Source organism: Glossina fuscipes, unplaced genomic scaffold (assembly GCF_014805625.2).
Source record: "Glossina fuscipes isolate IAEA_lab_2018 unplaced genomic scaffold, Yale_Gfus_2 1, whole genome shotgun sequence".
NCBI classification, from domain to species: domain Eukaryota; kingdom Metazoa; phylum Arthropoda; class Insecta; order Diptera; family Glossinidae; genus Glossina; species Glossina fuscipes.
Genome location: NW_023998415.1, coordinates 31,082,955 through 31,101,986, shown reverse-complemented (window position 1 = coordinate 31,101,986; position 19,032 = coordinate 31,082,955). Strand labels below are relative to the sequence as shown.

Genomic DNA, 19,032 nt, shown 5'->3' with positions numbered 1-19,032 from the left:
TTAAACTTCTTGTAGCAGTAAAAGCGAAATTACAAAACATACCAAGAAAAGCAAAAAAAAATAAAAAATAAAAAAAAAGGAAAAAAAAAAAAAAGCAAGAAAAAGAAAAAAGACAAAAACACTGATACATAGCTAAGAACTTTCGCAACTACTTCATTACGCTAGAATTAACTTTATTCGGATTTCAAAGATTAAGTAGATAAACAATTTTATTATTATTAACTCATTACCTTCTTTTAATAATTTTTTTCTTTCGAATCTTTATTACATTCATACGTACATGTATACCCAGAGAGGAAATATATTTCGCGTATGATGAACAAGAACATTTAGAAGCGCAGGCAGTAACTTGTTTCGATAATTAAAAGTTTCAATAAGTAAAAGTTTTCGTAATTTTCGAAATCCACCGCAAAGGATACGTTTAGTTTATCAAAAGATTTTAAAACGAATGCAGCACAGAAATGCGCTTCAGCAAGCCTTTAAAGGCGTTTAAAGCGTACATACACACGCGTAATTAACGTAAATAGCTCACTCAAACTTTTGCGTGTTTATTAGGGATAGCTTCGACCTCTTTTCAAATTCGTTTTTCAGTTCTTTCTCTTTTTAATTTTATTTACAAATCAGTTTAATAGATCCCATACGCAACAATCGACGAACCCTCCGCGAATATCATAATATATTAATAATCCTTTAGTTTTTCAAGGATTCTCCTATAAAGAGACAGAGACAGAGAGAGAGAGAGAGAGAGAAAGAGAGAAGTGCCTGCAATGTCGAATTTTAACGCATCAAAATCACTTTCAATAATTATCTGCCAAAACAAACTTCTGACTGTACTAACGCACAATTATTATCCATTTACAGACGGTAAAGATCTAGACTACGGAAGCTTACATTCTCTCTTAAATGTAACGCAATTTGTTTATTTTTTTTTTTTTTTTGTTTTTCACTTAACAAAAGGTTACGCATTATTAATCAATTTCCTGTACTTCGTTAAATGCTTCTAACCATATAGAAGCGATAGTCAAATAAGAAGTTTTTTCTCTTTAAACATCAAACCGTCCATGCTTTTCTTCAGATTCCCGTTAAAATTGGCGTTTGTGTTCAATGTTATTTGACAAATCTTCGAGGAAAAATACCACTTATTATACAAATAATCCATGTGTTCGATCGGTTTACGTTTTGCCGTTAAATAAACAAATTTATCGTCAACATAATCGATCTACACAGCTTAGCATTCGTGAGAAATCAGACTCAAATGATATGAATCTTTGTGACGACGTAAACATACGGCCGAATACATAGATGCTGTAAGCTATAGTATGGATGAATTACCATATTGTAGTCATTGTCAATGGCAGAGGGCTACCAGAACATGATTACATGTATGTCGTCGTCTCTGGCATAAATTAGATGAATGCTTGGACTTTATGGACGATATTTATCAAATCAGTGCAGCAAGCCAAGCGTCTCGTTCCACAGCCAATTTATTATATGAAGAAAACTTCATTGACTCTATGTAAGCTCACCACCAAGAGTATGGCATATAATGCGATTGATATTTCTTCCTTGTAATTATGCAAAGTCATGGGTTTTCTCCGATAAGCCACAAACCTTAAATGACTTTATTTTCGAAGATTATTCATGTTATTGGTAAAATAAGGGACAGGTTGATATGTGAAAATTTGTGTTCCAGAACTACATTCTTACATTCTTACATTCCCACCAAACACCCAAAAGCAGTCATTTACATAAAATTATATTTATCACTTTATTTTAGCATTTTGTTTTTAATTTAAATGAAAAAGAAATACTTCTTATTTGATCGTTCCATGCATTGTGAGCCATCGCAATGCAAAAAATAGATGCTGCAACAACTTTTGTACAACTTTTGCATAATTACTAATACAAATACGGCAACATGGATTGATTTCATGATTGATGCAACGTGCGATGCAATGATCAGCGTTAATGTCAAATAAAAATTCAATTCTCCAAAGAATCCTTTTGTCCATGCATGCAATTCACCTATACGTCTAGAGGCCTTTACATGACTTTGTCCATCTTTGTTGCCATATTGCGTTGCGGTATTGCATTGCTTTCGAAACTTGCCGCAATGCAATATTTTTTTCGGGCAAATTATATCTGATACGTAGGCGTTATGCCTTAGGTATGTTACGCTATTACAACAGTTTAAAAATGATATTCGCTCGTACAGTAACTCTGCTCTGCCCTATGCGTTGGGTTACTCTAACGCAATACAATATATAATAAACCCATACCGTGCTGACAAAGAATGGATAGATGAATATAAAAAGTGTCTGTGTAAGTTTTTTTTTTTTTTTCAAATTTTTAATTTTTTACTATGGTCTGATCATTATTATTATTATTATTATTTATTTTTTTTTTTGTTTCAAAATGTGCTAATTTAATTTAAATTCACTTATTCATTAAGGTTAAACTGAAATAGAAACTACCTGGATTGATGTGATGAAAGAAGGTATATTACGGTTGTAGATAAAAATTCATTATCTTCCAAGAATGATTGAAATTATAAGCATTATAAATAAAAGTGTATTTGAACCCCTCCAGGTTAAATGCACATCGTAGCAAAAACAAAAAAAAAAATTGTATATTCCCTCACAATACATACATACACACAAAAATGCCGAAAGGTAAAAACCTTACTCTTACTTCATTCTTCATATTTCATCCATATGCCATTGTTATAGTGTGTGAGTAGTAGTAGTAGTGTAAATGTCGTTTGTCGTGTGCTTGTGGTGTTTGTTTGTGTGCTCACAGAATTTGTTTGTATGTAGTATTTAAAACAAGCCATTTCAGAATCCGTTGTAACAAATTTATGTTAACAGCCATACCAGAGCTCAGCTCAGCTCAGCTCAGCTATTGCGTTGCAATGTCGTAGCTGCTGATGATGGTGATATTGAAACAGAAATTGTGATTATATTTTCATTTTGAATTGTTCACGGCCAATTTAATCATAAATTGAAGGGATGTGCATTGCATTACTTTGGCACCTGTTCACGTGTTCACGGAGACACTTTCTCTAACATTAAATAAACAATTACAGTAAACACTTTTCTGATCGAACATTGAGAGATGCTTTCTTAAAATGTTTGCAACATTAGAAGGAAGAAAGCAAAAAAATAAATAAATAAATAAATAAATGTGAAAAGAACAACTTTTCAATACTAGTTGACTAGTTGTCGGAAACAGAAATTCCATATACTATTTGAAGGAGACAGAAGAGATTTAAAATTATGCATATTCTTGGGTTCGATTACACGAACGGAAAGGATACACATTGATTATACGATCGCCTTATCATGTCTGCACAGTTCATCTGTATGTTGATGACTTTCACACACAAATACATATACACATATACATGCGCGCACACCTTTTTACATTCAGTAAAAAAAAAAAAAAAAAAAAAAAAAAAAATATCTTAAATTGTGTTTGTTAATGAATATTGAAATTATAAATTTTATATAAATTGAAAAATTCACTCAAGCATTTTTTTATTATAACAACATATTGCTTGGAAAAGTGAAGTGTATGTGAATGCATGAAAATATGCATGCATTCAAACAATGTACATGCATAACAATAATAAAAATAATAATAATAATAATAATAATAAATATATATATATATATATATATATATTCCTTAACCCCTTTGCAAATAGTTGATTGCTAGAAAATAAATAAATTATGTGACTTGTCTTTTAATTGAAACTTGTACAGGCATCCGAACTAAGCAAGTGTCGTCCGTTTCGATACATATTCTCGTGAGCTCTTGTCTTTGTTTGTAAATTTTGCGTAACTATAAAAAAAAGCAATAAATAAGAAAAAACAAAAAAAAAAAACAAAAAAATACGTTAAATAGAAATCTATGCACTTATAAAAAGCAAAAAGCTTAAAAAGTATTTCGTCATTTTCAATTGCATTACCCAAAATGTTCTCTCATCGCACTACACACTTTTCAATAGTTCGAATCGGTTGTGCCGCGTGCCAAATAGTTAAACCAAATGTCACGCCCTCCCCCCCCCTCTTTCTTCAATCGAGAGCATTGCTTATTCGACAAATACAGGCGGCTGTTGTTTTTGCTCAGGTCCACGCTCTAGCATAAGCTTAGCGGGACGGAAACTCTACCGGAAGCGAATTTTTATTGAATTCTTTGAAATTGCAAATTTTGTCGATATTTCATTTTTAAATGGCAGACATTCCTATTAAAATGTTATTACATAACCTTAAAAGTAGCGAACGGCAATCGGAGAAAAAGAGAGACTTTATTGACATTCGGTTGATTATTATGTAAAAATGTAAACAATTGAAAATGACTTTATTTTTAAATTTCTTACTTACGTTTTTTGATATTTGCCAATATCGATGGCACTAAGAGATGGACGTGTAGTGTTAAAGGCCTCGATCAAATGGTTTTGCTTCACCAAAACTTTATCTAATGAACTCTATAATTTAAAATGATAGCATTATTATTAAAAGCATCCAAAGTGTACTTTAATTCTTCAACATGCAAACAATTTAAAAAGAAACCGAATGAAAAGTAGAAATGTAGCCAGCCAGCCACGACGCACATAAAATTCTACTTTTGCAAAGGTTTGTGTTTATCAATTGAACCATTCGCGTTTGGCAAGGCTTTGAACGCCTATTCGCAGGCAACCTGTTAGACCTGGTAATTGGAATGAATCGTCTTCGTCTTTGATATAACAACTAAACTGGGAATTGTAGGGCAACATATTAATAATCGATTTATTGTATTTCAGGAATGAACACATGTTCTCAGTTAACTCAGTTTTCTTCTCTAGAAACGCTCTTCAATATAAAAGACAAAATGGGATTAACTTGAGGTCACCTAACATATTCGGTTTAGACTGACGTTCTTACTTTCTCTCTTTTTTTTTTTTGTTTTCCTTGGCTTTTGGGCAGTTTTGCATTTAAAACTTGTTGCAGAGATAGATAATCTAAACAATTTAATAACATTAGTTAGTATCATCAAAAAAATGAAACGATCTTATTAATTATGTGAGTGTGTGTGCAAAGAATCCGATAGTATTTCATAAGTAACGAAATGTGCTCGCTTTCCGCTATGTCCGATAAATAAAAGGAAAGAATTTGAGACGAACTATTGCTTCCGAAAAATTGTATACACTTTTAGCGAACACACAAATAGCTCGTAACAAAATCTTGGTGAAACTTTTCCATCTAAATCGCGCAGGCTTAACCCAAACAATTTTTTTTCTTTTTATTTTTATTTTTCTAGCTTGGCGACTAATTAACATATATCTGCGTCAAATTTCATGTCAATATCGCCAGGAGTTGATGAAATATAAGTATAGAGATGACTTTCATCTGAGAGACTCTATTTTTTAAGGGAAGAGACACACAGTGTCCCCATAATTGTGACACAACAACTCCACGCAATCGACGCATAACACGTGCACATTATTCTTTACTAACAATACCTAATATTCATAATCCATAATGCAGCGCACATCGGTAATTGAAGAAAGCCTAGACTTACGGCTTTCAGACCACGGCACGAGTGTTTTTATGTAAACATCTAAGGTCAATGTTGTCGTTGTTGTTGTTGAAATTTTCAAAAAAGGCAAAAATACAAGTATCAAAATTATATTTGGTCGTGGCCGAATCTTTTATACCCATCACCGTTATCGTAAAGACAAGAAAAGTAAAAGAAGTAGATCTCTATGCTCTGTGATAAGGAGTTTTCAAAATAAAAGTTTTTATCGCATAGGCATGTAGGCGTGGTGGGCATGTCCTTGGAAAGGTTTAAGTTCACTTTCGCTAACGCGAGAATGTTTACCGCAAATACTACACAATTGCGCAAGCGAACAGTAGCGACAGACGAACAGACGGGTATGTTTGCATGTGCATTCCGAATGTGAGTCATACCAAGAATTTATATACTTTATGGGGATTTTTTAGTTTGTTTCTGCGCCTTATAGATGTATTGAAAAAAATATTAAATTTTGATACACTATAATGAGAGGTAGGCGTGGTCAATTTTTGCCATTTTTGTGCACGAATGCTACAGCATTGCCCCATAAAATGTGCGTTCAAACTTTTATACATTTATCAGCTATGAGTAATGAGCAACAAATTTCATTTTTCATTTACTTCGAAAGTGCAGCGGTCTTCTCAGTTTACGAAGTGCTGTGGGCCCATTTTCAATACCAACTTGCGTGCAAGGACTTTCAATGTTCTTGCCATATTTCATTTTTACGACCAGAGGAATATTTATAACAGACATTACTTAGGCGGACAGATGGACATGCTTAAATCGATTTAGATTTTGACGCCGACCAAGAATATATATACTTTGTGGGGTCTCTGATGCTTCTTTCTGTAAACGTTGCAAACGTTTCGACCAACTGAATATACTCCTCATTCTTGGGTGAGGGGTGTAATGAATAATATGAATTACGTAAAACATTTCAATGAAATTTAAGATAAAAGACAAAATGTTATATTAACTAGAATCGTTTATTAAATAATGTAAAGAACTTTAACTCGATATAGTTTTATTTAATTATTGGAATTTTATTTTCTATAATTTATTGAAAATCATTCTTGATATGATCGTAAAAGTTGTTAAGAACAAAAGAGACAGTCAGTCAAGAGCAATACCGAAATGAAATAAAATCAAACGAGAGAAAATATGTTAAAAAGTACAGGATAGACAATCTATTAATTAAAGTCAAAGGAACTAAAGATAACTTCACGTTATCCGCTACAGCACTTGAATGGCCATGAATCGAACAAATGAAAAAAATATTCGAAATTTTTCATTTCGCATTAAAAGGTCAAAGAAAACATGTATTTAAGCACTTCCAAGAAATGCAATAACGTAATACAATTTAATAATTATTGGATATTTTATAAAACAATAAATATAACGGATCTGTACCTGGATCTGGATCTGGATCCTTTCAATGAAAAATATTGGAATTTTTTTTTTTTGAAAGTTGAAAAATTATGTATTACAAAAGTGAGATGAAAAGTGACATAACTCGATTGGATACGAAATACTGGATATTTTGCATAATTCTCGATACGAAATAATATATATGCTTATATGGAATCGTCTGGTGCCAGATAAATGGAAAAAGGATTCCAAAAAAAGTAATCGCTATTACTTTAATTTTTTAATCGACTATCTTTACCCAGCAATATGATTAAAATTTGCGTGGACATGGTCAAAGATTGGAATGCTATACTGTTCGCAAGAGAACATAAGCAGCACATCTATCTTTTTTGAGCAATTTTTCCTAACATCAAGAATAAATATATATATAGTTAGTGTGTGCAATTGGTTGGTTCTAAAGGCAAAGAGATGGTAGAAAAGTGAATAAGGGGGCTACTACAGATGTATGGCTGCGCCTCAGAGGGGGCAAAAGATTTATATTCGTGATCGGCATTAGCATGTAAGGTCAATTTAGCCATGTTAGTTTGTCCATTCCTCGCTCTCCATACATTTTCATATATGGTATATTTCTTGATTAACTGAGAGACGTGACTTTTGACGGAGACTTTTACAAGATTTCTCATTGCGTATTGCGCGCCTGTCCAACTTAAAGGGCGAAAATAGTGCTAATCGACGCTTTGACATAACCTAAAAATCTTCAAACAATTGACAAATCGCTTAAACGTAAGCAAACATTTTGCATTTTACACACATTTGTAAGGAACGCTAGGCGTCAAATATTTGGCGTAACTTTATCTTTCCAGAAAATTGTTTGTTCGCTTCGTTTAATTCAACATACATTTTTGCAACATGCTTTTGTTGCAATTACGGAAAAAAATTAAACTCAACCGACAATTAAGACAAGGACTTTTGAATAATCTACGCAACACATTGCTTTGTACACAAATGTGTATGTAATGAATAATTAAACATATTAAAGATTGAAGTTCTAGGCAGAAGTAGTGTCAATCCAAGGAATATGATTTTCATTCTCTTTCGTTGTTCGTGCTAAATACTTGCATAAAATCGATAATTGTTGTTTCTTATAAATGATAGGTGATTGAAAGAAATATCTCGAAACTACTAGAGAAAGTTTCCCGGTTTCTGCAATTTGAGGGCGATATGTGTATAGCTGATCGCTATTATTATTATAGCGCAACATATTTCTGATCCTTTTATTGTTTATATACATTCGCACAAAATTAATATAATTAGTATCACTAGCGACATATAAATAATTAGTAACTACTAAACTATATATATAAAGCTGTATGAGTGACTTATTTATAAGTAACTATGAGAACAAAAACCACACTGTTCGGCGTAAGTCGTAAGAGATACGTTTACATTATTATATTATTTTCAATATCAAGAAAAAGTATGAATCTACATAATATGTTTATGCATGGCCGAAGATATACTTATGTGTATGTGTTCTTATTCTATCATATGTGTACAAGATAGTCTTTTCGTTTCGTAAAAGTGTATGAAAGTACTGCATACGTTCTCTTCCTTTTTTTTTCCCAACTTTCTTTGCTTTTTTCGTTAAAAGCTAAGCTAATTAAACTTATATGTATATTGATATCGAAGTGGAGATGTCTCTTGGAACGTTTCCGGCTCTGATTCTTCATCGCTTGACGAAGGGGGAGTCTCTAACATAGGAATAGATAAATCTAAATATTCCTCGTTAGGCGTTATACTTGATAGCTGGAGTATCTTGTCAAGGTTCTCGACAATCTCAGAAAATGTTGGTCGGGCATTTGAATCGAAATGCCAACACTGTCGCATTAGCATATAAATATTGAGAGAACAACGCGACGGTTTCTCCATTCGCTGGCCCGTTATTAAGAAACTGTATAACTCCTCTGCGCACATTATGTTCGGATACGGCTGATCGCCGTAAGTCATAATCTCCCACAGTAAAACACCATACGACCAAACGTCCGATTTTGAATCGTAAAATTTATCCTGTAATGATTCGGGCGCCATCCATTTAATGGGCAATCGACCATTCGTTTTTTTACGATAATAATCGGTATCCTGCACATCACGTGCGAGCCCAAAATCTGCTATCTTCATTACGTAATCGTTGCTAACCAAAACATTTCTCGCCGCTAAGTCACGGTGTATGCACTACAAATAATAGAAACTCATTAAACCCCAAAGTAAGAAGAAGCGCCTTCGTAAAGGTGTATAGCGATATCAAAAAAAAAAAAAAAAAAAATTCGAAACTTACACGACGCGAAGCTAGGTAGTCCATGCCACGAGCAATTTGAAAGGCAAACGATACTAAATGCTTCTCTGTCAATTGTGGCTTATCTTCTAAATATTCGCCACTACCTTCCAGGGAGGAATTTCCCCATCCTGACAAAGGACGATTTTTCTTAAGAAAGTCCTTTAAATTGCCGTGAGGGGCAAATTCCACTATAACCCACAACGGTCCATTTTGACTACAACATCCCACCAAATTTATGATATTTATGTGCTTTCCGATGAGCTTCATGACCTCCATTTCATGGACTAAACTTGTCATGTCAACATCTGTATGTTCTTCTTTCACCATCTTGACAGCGACTATCGTTGGCGTATTTCCCATGGTAGAGAGAGTCGTACTCGAAAGATCACTGGCTTCTGCCATTACTACACGCCCAAACGCTCCCTCCCCTAATATTGAGCCAAGAATCAATTGGCTACGCGGAATTTCCCAATTAGAGTCTAATGGAAATTCATATTCATTAAATCCATTCACTGGATCTGAGCTGGATGTCGTAAAAGTCGTCCGTTGCTTTTCGATTTTGATAACCGGCATTTGAAGGTCGCAACTACTCCCTTCTGTTGCAGCTGGTCTATATATAATCACTTTTTTTGTCCATTGATGCACAGTTTCTATGCGTTGCTTCAAAAGCTTTTCGTGCTTTAATTTTCGCAGCACATATATTATGAAAACTGTACCGAGTAAAAACAACAAAACTACTACAATCGCCACAGCTGTTATCCACACTGGATGCCCTCGAAATATGGAATCCCTTGGGAGTTTATCGACTACGTTCATATAAGCACTCGCTAGAGAATGGCCCAAAGTATTGCTTGCTACGCAAGTATACCAACCGGCTTCTCGATGCGTAACGTTAGTGAAATTTAAAATGTTCGGTCTATCCGGGTCCGCAGTCAAAGCAATTACATTATTAAGTAGTGAACTATTATCAGGTGGAATTTTATTAACCAATTTTAAGGCGACTTGCTCTAATTGTTTAATAGGTACATTTTGATGGGCGTATCTAAACCATTTTATACTTGGCTCTAAATCGGAGACTACCCGGCACTCCAAATAGGTGCTATTATGTACAAGCACAGTTTGATTCTGTGGAAACTTGTCGCTTATTATGGGTGGTGAACGCAAACGGTCTCGTATCGTGACTTTTGTTGCATGTTCAATACAGCCGAGCTTATTACAAATGGTGCATTTGTATAGGCCAGAGTCTTCCGTTGTAGCGTCATCCATTTGGATGGACCACTTTTTATATGAAACCCTGCCAATTGTTCTTTCAATTTCGGTATTATTACGGGTCCATTTTATGATTGGTGTCGGATTACCAGTGGCTGGACACACTAATTGCACAGAACTGCCCGAAGGTTTATGGATGTTTTCTTCCAGTTTTTTAGTATTCTTAAATTGAGGCGCATCCTCGTTGCTACTGCTCTTCGCCTCTTGTTCGATATCCGAATCGTCGATCTTTTTCACATATTTAAATCTCGTTACACTTTCTTGTTCTACTTTGTAATTCAACATATCGTTGTCGTCTGTTTCCTCATTATTTGACAGCTTGATGTTCGGGTCAGTTTCTCCAGTAAATTTCTCTAATGTTTTGCTTTCAGTTACGTTGACAGCAATGTTTTTTAAATTATTGTTTATTAAAATTTTTAAAAACGCACTAGAAATCGCTTCCCCAAGATTGTTTTTCGCAACACAGGTATAATAGCCTTCATCTTCAAGCTGCACGCTACCCAAACGCAATAAATATGGTTCGTCTGCACTCGTAGGCAGCTTCACAATATTCGGATTGTTATAAAGATCGAGATGACCGCTAGACGACATATTCAAATTCACATTATGCTTCAGCCATATGATGTGAGGTTCAATGTCGGACAACACCTGACATTCAAAATCAACATTTTCATTAATAAAGACCGTTCGGTTGGCTGGCGTACCGCTACGAATGACCGGCCGCGAACGTAAACGATCGATTACATTTAAAATTGTCGACTGAGTAACACAGCCGACTTCATTGCATAGCTGACATTCGTAAGTGCCCGATTCGTTTTTTGACAAATCATCAACATATAGCGAATACTTTTTTATTTTATATTTCGTTTTTAACAAATTCAATGGGGAACCGTTGTAAGACCACGTGACGTTAGGCAAAGTATTGCCAAGAGGTAAACAAGTGAATACCGCCAGTCCACCACTATGCTTTTCCACATATTTGCTTAATTGGATTGGAATTTTGAATTGGGGTAAGCGAAAATCATTGCTCAGTTCATCCGTTAACTTTAATTGTAGATATTCGCTGGTTAGATTCTTCTCGCAAACAAATAATGTCAAATTAGCCCAATTTGTTTCGTTAACGTTATCTTGGGACAAACAACTATATGTACCGGCGTTCTCAGCTTTGAATCCTTCTAAAACGAAAGTTCGATCATAGCTTAGTAGATTGCCATTATAATATAACTTGGCAGCGACGAAAGGGCATATAATCAATATATTTTGTTCCTCGTTTACATATTCGTTTAATAAAACATCCGAACTAAGGTTAACATATAAGCTCATGTTTTTACCGGACAAGCATACCGATTTATTCTCTCTTGCCATACTAATAACTGCACTATCCAATAACACCAATATAGTCATGCTTTCGAGAAAATATATGATGCTTAAATTGTAACTCTTCATTTTCAATATTATTAATTTATGTAATTGACGTTACTGCGACACACTGTACACTACACTGTAATTGATTTATAAACAAATTTCAATTAACAAACTTTAAATTTTTAGTTATGGTGAAATGACGGCATTCTTATATGCATATAATTCCGCCTCTATATATGTGTTTGCGTAGCCTTTCAATACTAAATCGTTATCATTGATTTATTTAGAAAAAAAAAACAAAAAAAAAATAAAAAAAAACAGACAATATGTGATTAGCGTTCATAATGAGCTTGCTTTTATGAAGTATTAGCAAAGCTAAGATATTTTGCCAAAGACGCTGTATTGGTTACCATTGAACATTTAAAGCGGCTAACAACGAGCACTGGCACCGTCTGTCTTTCTTTACAAGACTTTTTTAACAATTAAAGCAACCAACCAACATTCCGAAGACCATTATGGGTACGTTGGTTGGTTCATATTTTTATTTGTCTACAGTCTTTAATTTATATTTAAATGTAGGAATTTTCATGGTTTCGCAACAAATGTACCGTTCATTATTAAATTAACATTAACGTTAGCATAATGCGCCCTCCTGAGCACAAAATTTTAATTATTAATATCCAAATTAAAGTAAGAGTCGTAGATTTTTCACTTTCGCAGATTTAAGAAATTTGTTACGGTTTTTAAGAGTTTTAATAATGGCGCCATTCAATAGATTCAATTCCCGGTGATCTAAAACTGCAAGAATTCTTTATTCTCATATTTAGCGTTTAATGCTCATTTTTATTCTTCTTATACACTTCCGTTTCGTATGAAAATCAAAAACAAAAAAAAACAAAAAAACAAAAAACGAATCAGAAAAAAGTATTAACTTCCGATCTGTAGCGTCTGCTTTAACCAGGAGCTCGCTTACAACTAACAACGACTATTAATTCAATCAGTTTTTTTTTTTTTTTTTCAGTTAGCAATAGCTACTACGTCATTACCGCCACCGCATTTTAACGACTCTGTATGGTTTAAGAGTAGATGATCGCTGCCACCACCGCCGCGACTCGACTCTGAACAAATTAAGAGTAAAACATTGGTTGATAATAGCAACCACCAATCAGACAAATTTTACGATCGCTACTATGCAGATATATGCACCATATCACCGAAACGTTCTTAAAATTTTGTTCTTTTTCCTTCCAAATGGCTTCGCTACCTGGATTATTTACTTATTATGTACGCCTTGAGCATATCTTTTCTCTGTTACTTTTTTATTTATTTTTTTTATTTTTTTATCTATAATAATTATTATGAATATTAGGTTTTTATTTTCTCAGACTTAGTTTTATAATTCTGAAATAAACACAACGAGCGAACGCGTTATGCTTGCTTTTTAGTTGTTTTCTGCACAAATATCACGCAACAGTATAATATTTCCAGTATGCCGGAGGGTATGTTTTAACAGGCCTCACTAGCTTCAACTACTCTTTGTTTTCAGAATTATTAAAAGTTATTGTTGTTATGGCTTAACTATATGTGTGTGCGATCATGGAATATCAATAAGAAATATCCGTTACGTGACTTATTTCTTCCTTTGGATATGCTTGAGTTTGTTTAACTGAGGTTCTAATCTAAGCATAAGACACATTCATGCTGTCAGGTGTCCCGCATTGTCGCATAATCGTTTAGTAATAGAAAATATTTAAGTTATAAAATTGAAAAACAAAGAATTACATATATATATATATATATATATATAAGTATATATATATATATAAATCTGTGTGTGTTTTTACTATCCGCAAGGACTCATTTACATTTTAGGAAAAACTAACACACATCCTTAAACCTTGTCAATTACACACTCCTGTATCCAAACCTACAATGCGTAGCACGTATCAATTCTAGTGGCATTCTCTTTTTGAAAAGTTGGTATTTTTTCCATGTACTCTTTACTATTTATTACAGCCGAGTTCAGTTAACCTGTTTAATGCTTACAAACTACAGGTATTGATATTCTATTTATACAACGTACATTTATATGCGTGAAGCCGTCTTATTAAATATTAAATTAGTTGCAGTTGTAAAATAAGCTATTATATAGCTCTAACCATATGCCGATCTAAGCCCAATAATTTCGTCTCTCTTATTCTATAAGAAGCTACGATATAATATACATCTATATCCGCCTGAGTGGCCGAAGGCGAGGAATCTCGACTGGCAACTCAATGATCGCGGGTTCAAATCTCAAGTACGGTCGAGTTTTTAATAAAGCCGAAAGCCTTAGATGCTAAGAGCGCTAAAGACTTTAGTCTAAAGACTTTAGTCTTGAAGCGCTCTCTCTTGCTAAATTTATAATAATAATAATAATAATATACATCTATATTTATACATATTTACATATATATGTATAATAAAAGTAATAAATCGAGGGATTCGCTCCTTCTCAACAAAGACAATAAAACTTTGATACGCTCTTCTATTAACTCATTTTGATTAAAATTTGTACGGAATACATAAAAATAGAAAAAGGTTACATATATATTTTCCTGATTCTAACTACGGGCGGATAAGGACACCTATTTAGCTAGGCTTGTTTGCTAACATCACGAATATAAAATTAAATCTATCTAGATCGAAAAATTGTAACTTCATTTTTTTTCTGCGACATGGACTTTAGCTTGTAACTAAATATCGTATATTATATATCCATAAACTGTAAATTAGCAGCCGAATTGAAAAACTCGCGTAGGGTGAAATGATAAAAATGAGAATATTATATTGCATTACTTCTTCAAGTCAATGGGATGTATAAGGAAAACATGATAATCACGCAAGGAAGACAACTAAATACTCAGCACCACTTCACTTAATACGATTCTTAATTTTTTTTTTTTGTGATCCAAAAAAAATATCAAAAATTATACCTTCTTTCCATGCGTAGGCATACTTTTTTCATGCGACTTCTTAGACGAGAGAGAGCCCAAAATTTGAACAGACATACTTTAATTTTAAAGAAATTAATCAATCATGCTTTTGTTAACCGTAACTTATTTTCGTACTCGATTTTTCGTATTATTAGCTCGTATTTCGATAAAGTACTAAATATTAGATTTTGTTACCATATAAAGATCTCATTTTTATAGAAATCCTTATATGGGATAAAGTCCGAAAAACAGACTTGCGTCACTCATATATTGTACTGTTAATACACACAGCAAGTTACACCTTTTTGCCATCGTTCATGCCTACTTTTCAATAGACGAACGAATTTTCGTTACAAAATATCAGAAAGTAGACCTTTTTCTAATGAAAAAGTTTAGAAACGGATTAAAAGGTTAAAAACTTGTCCCCCCGTCCGATCTATTTTTTTTCGCACCAATTCAGAATGCCAATCCATTTATAATAAGATCCATCCTTGGGCCAAAATGAAGCAGTGTAACAAGTTTCGTCAAACTATTTCAGTCAAACTTACAACCTACACACTGAACACAATAATATGTGGATAGACATTGCGCAGGCAAACAAAAGGACGCATAGACAAGCCTAAAGTGACTAATCACTTCTCATGATTCTAAATTGATTCGTATAATAATAAAGAAATGACCTATCTTAAAACCTGTTGTGCATTACATACACGCACAAATTTAATGTACCTTGCAACCTTAAACGTTGCGTAGAATATGAAAATTGTCAACTAATTCGTTAATTGACGACAAATCAGTTAATCGAACGTTCTACATTGAACTTTTGCATGGCCCTAGGAAAGGATTTGTATTAATTTGTGTTAATTTATTTTGATGTAGATTGAGAGTTGCAATCTACTTTCTATGACATGGTCGCGTCAAATGGCATTTTCACGAGCTACGAATATAATACCGTGTTCAAAAAGTAAGACCAATATTCAAGTTAACATCCGCGAATATATTTTATTTTTTTTTTTTAATTAATAGCACTATGACAGACATTTTTAGCAAGTTTCACATCATAAACATTATTAATGTTTCAGTCGCGCTTGGTTTTATACGGCACAAAAAGTATTTTGTTGCATTCAATTTTATTTGCATTTCATTTGCAAGCGCTATAAACAATTCAAAAAAGGCCGAGAACGGTTTGAAGATGACAAGCATATCGGATGACCATCAAGCCTTACCGAGGAAAGTCACGTCAAACAAATCGCAGATTCAGTGCTCAAAAACTGTGTTGGAATATCACCGACATTAGTCAGCCACATCGTAAAAGATATTTCGGACCTGAAACACATCAAATCTCGATTGTTACGAAAAACACTCAATTTCCGCATTGGTTCTTCGAGATCACTTTGCTAAAATTCAACCACATGACGTCTGGCTGTCTCCTAAACACAAATGATCACTCCGGGGACATCGGTTTGACTCGATCGAAAAAATACAAGCTGAATCGCAGAAAGCTTTGAAGGCCCTTTCGGTAATCGATTGTAACAACGGCTTCGAGAATTTGAGAAAACGTTGGTATAAGTAGCTAAGACGATGACATAAGTACTTCGTAGACGACACATAAGATTTGGTATAATGAATAGATTGAACAAAGATAAAATTATATCGGTCTTACTCTTCGAGCACGTTAGTATGTAGCAAGTTCAATCTTTCTATTTTAACTTTTACGACATTAAGCATTTTATTAATAGAAAACAAATGGCCGAACATACGAACGCATACAATTAAACTAGACCGAGAAGCCTAAAATTACTTCAGTAATTCCAAGCAAAAGAAGAGATCAAAAGTCAGATGACAGAGCTCACTCAGCTACTTTCTCCGACTCTAATGAAAATTAGGGGAATTTTCTGTAGAATTAAGTAAAGCTGTTCAAGTGCGAATGGGGATTGGATTTAATTGGCAAGGTCTGTTGCTTTATGTTGATGGGGGATATTCTCTTCCATTTTCTTCCTATTTTATATCACATAATTGGCTGTTACAGTATCGGAACCATAAACACCATTCACAATTTTAGCCGCCTGGCTTGCATTTTCGCCTTTGTCTTTGTTCACTTCCATTTTTAACACGCTGTAACTCACAACTGAATGCACCAAACAAAAAACAGCAAAAGAATTTTTTTTGCTGCGAAATGTACAGTATCGGAAATTGTTTGATCGATACTTTACGAGAATGGATTTCTTTTTCCCCAAACTAATATTTATTTCTCTATTCAAAAATGGTTTTAGAATTCTGTTAAGTGTAAATAAAAGAAGTCGAGTTCAAAGAGATCGTAATGTTCCCCAAATGGACAGTAAAATACGTATGTAGATAAAGAGTTAAAAGTAACGCAATAGTTAGAAATCAATTCAGACAGTCGGTAGTCAATATAGGCAGACTTGTGTCTTTAAGGACAGCTTCGATTTTTCCAGGCATGGACGAAATAAATTATCGCATGTCTCTACTGGGACAATACTTCTCTACAATTTCTTTTTAAGGCTACAGAAAATATGACTCTCCGAATATTCTCAATAAAATTGAGGCCGGGAGTGTGACTTGGCTGTTCAGTGACATCCAAGTTATGCTACCGAAATTCACGCTTTCACCAAATTGATAGGAATGTGGTAGCACTACAGTCTACAGCACGTTTTTATACGCAAATCCATCCGTAGTGCCTCTGAGATGTTTGTGATATCTTCCGCCATACTTCACTACACATTTTTAATAAATCTAATATGGAATTTCTTTCCTTTTGACTGACGTACATTTCTTGCACACCATTCCCAAACAAATTTATTTTTGGCTTATAGATCCAAGGTATGTTTCTCCTGGTCTGCCCCATTCTTTTGGCTAGAGGAAAGAAAGTGTTTCCTCTTTTCCAAATTAGGTATTCTAAGCAAAGGAACTTTCCAAATTATTCTTCCTGGTAGACTGGCACGAAATAATCGTTGACGAAAAGTTTGCATTGCATTGACGACTTGAAGGGGTCCCGCATTGCCAAAATTATGATGTGTTTAGCAAAAACAGTAAAAATTTGTTTAATTGTTCCGCATCTTTTAATACTTGTTTTGCATGTATTTTGAATGTATTGCGAATGAAAGCCTATTTTCAACACTTTTGTCACATGTAAAAACATTTTATGAACTTCATGGAAGCTATATAAGCTTTATAATTTACACGGCATAAAACTGAGAAACACCCCTCGCAACTATTTTTCTATTCACCTCGATTTTATTGTATATTTCACATATTTTATCCAATTTTCCACATCACACAGGACGCGTATTTATATTATATTATTATTGTTTTATTTATATTCTAGAATTAAGCAATCAAATAAATGAATAAACTTTTAAAAACTGCTAGCCCTTAATTCTAGCTTATGCAATTTGAACTGTCTTTTATTTCTCCAATTAGTATAATCGAAATAAGGTCCGGTCTAAGTCCAGCCTATGCATGCTGCAGATGCTGTAGTCATTGTTCGCGCTAAGCCAGTCATTTGTTTTACTCCCTAATCTTATCAAAAATTTATTTCCTTATAACTAATTCACGTTTATTTTCATAATCATATTCTGCTGCATACATTTCATGTTGGTATCGGTATATTGCAGCAAATTTTGTCTTTGGGGTTACGTAGATATGGCGTTTCGGTTCTATAATTTTTATGTTGTATGAAAGTTTCGCATACACACAGCTTGCAAAATCTCGCTCTGGTCTTGAGAACCGAACACATTTTGCGAAGCACTTTTTTTTAAATATCTGCACTTATGGTATACCCTGAAAAGTAGATCTGTGTCTGTTCTTTTGTTTGCTTCATTATAGATGTTCCTGGTGTGCCTTCTTCATCATCACAACCAATATAAAAGTCGTTTTCTCCTATATAAGTATCATTATTGACGTCGTGACTACTTCACTGATAACCTGCTTGCAATGGGTGTATGATTAGAAGCCGTTCTTCCCATTTTACTTGCAGGCTCTCTGCTATATCTTCTCACCAATCTTTTGCCCAATCTAAAAAACATATCCTCGTCCCCTTTACAGTTGAAACTTGCGCTATCGAATTTTGAACGACGAATCTTCCTCGCCAATAATCTTGCCATGAGGTAGTTTATTTCATACCTTCACGAACCTAGCTTATTT

The 19,032-nt window shown here is 33.9% G+C and overlaps 2 protein-coding genes across 2 annotated transcripts in view; both read right to left on the bottom strand.

The window, feature by feature from the left end:
- Positions 1-3,515: 3,515 nt before the first annotated feature.
- LOC119631532 (peroxisome biogenesis factor 1) overlaps positions 3,516-19,032 on the bottom strand; it is a 24,181-nt gene continuing 8,664 nt past the window's right edge. Inside the window, 2 exon segments of the mRNA XM_038023831.1 lie at positions 3,516-3,843; positions 4,386-4,489. Coding sequence (XP_037879759.1) covers positions 3,774-3,843; positions 4,386-4,489 — 174 coding nt within the window. The 3' untranslated portion in view covers positions 3,516-3,773.
- Positions 8,425-12,141, bottom strand: LOC119631531 (fibroblast growth factor receptor homolog 1). Its single transcript, XM_038023830.1, has 2 exons — positions 9,260-12,141; positions 8,425-9,156 (listed from the first exon to the last, which is right to left on the bottom strand). The coding sequence occupies exons 1-2, from the start codon at positions 11,972-11,974 to the stop codon at positions 8,581-8,583; spliced, it is 3,291 nt and encodes a 1,096-aa protein (XP_037879758.1). The 5' UTR covers positions 11,975-12,141; the 3' UTR covers positions 8,425-8,580.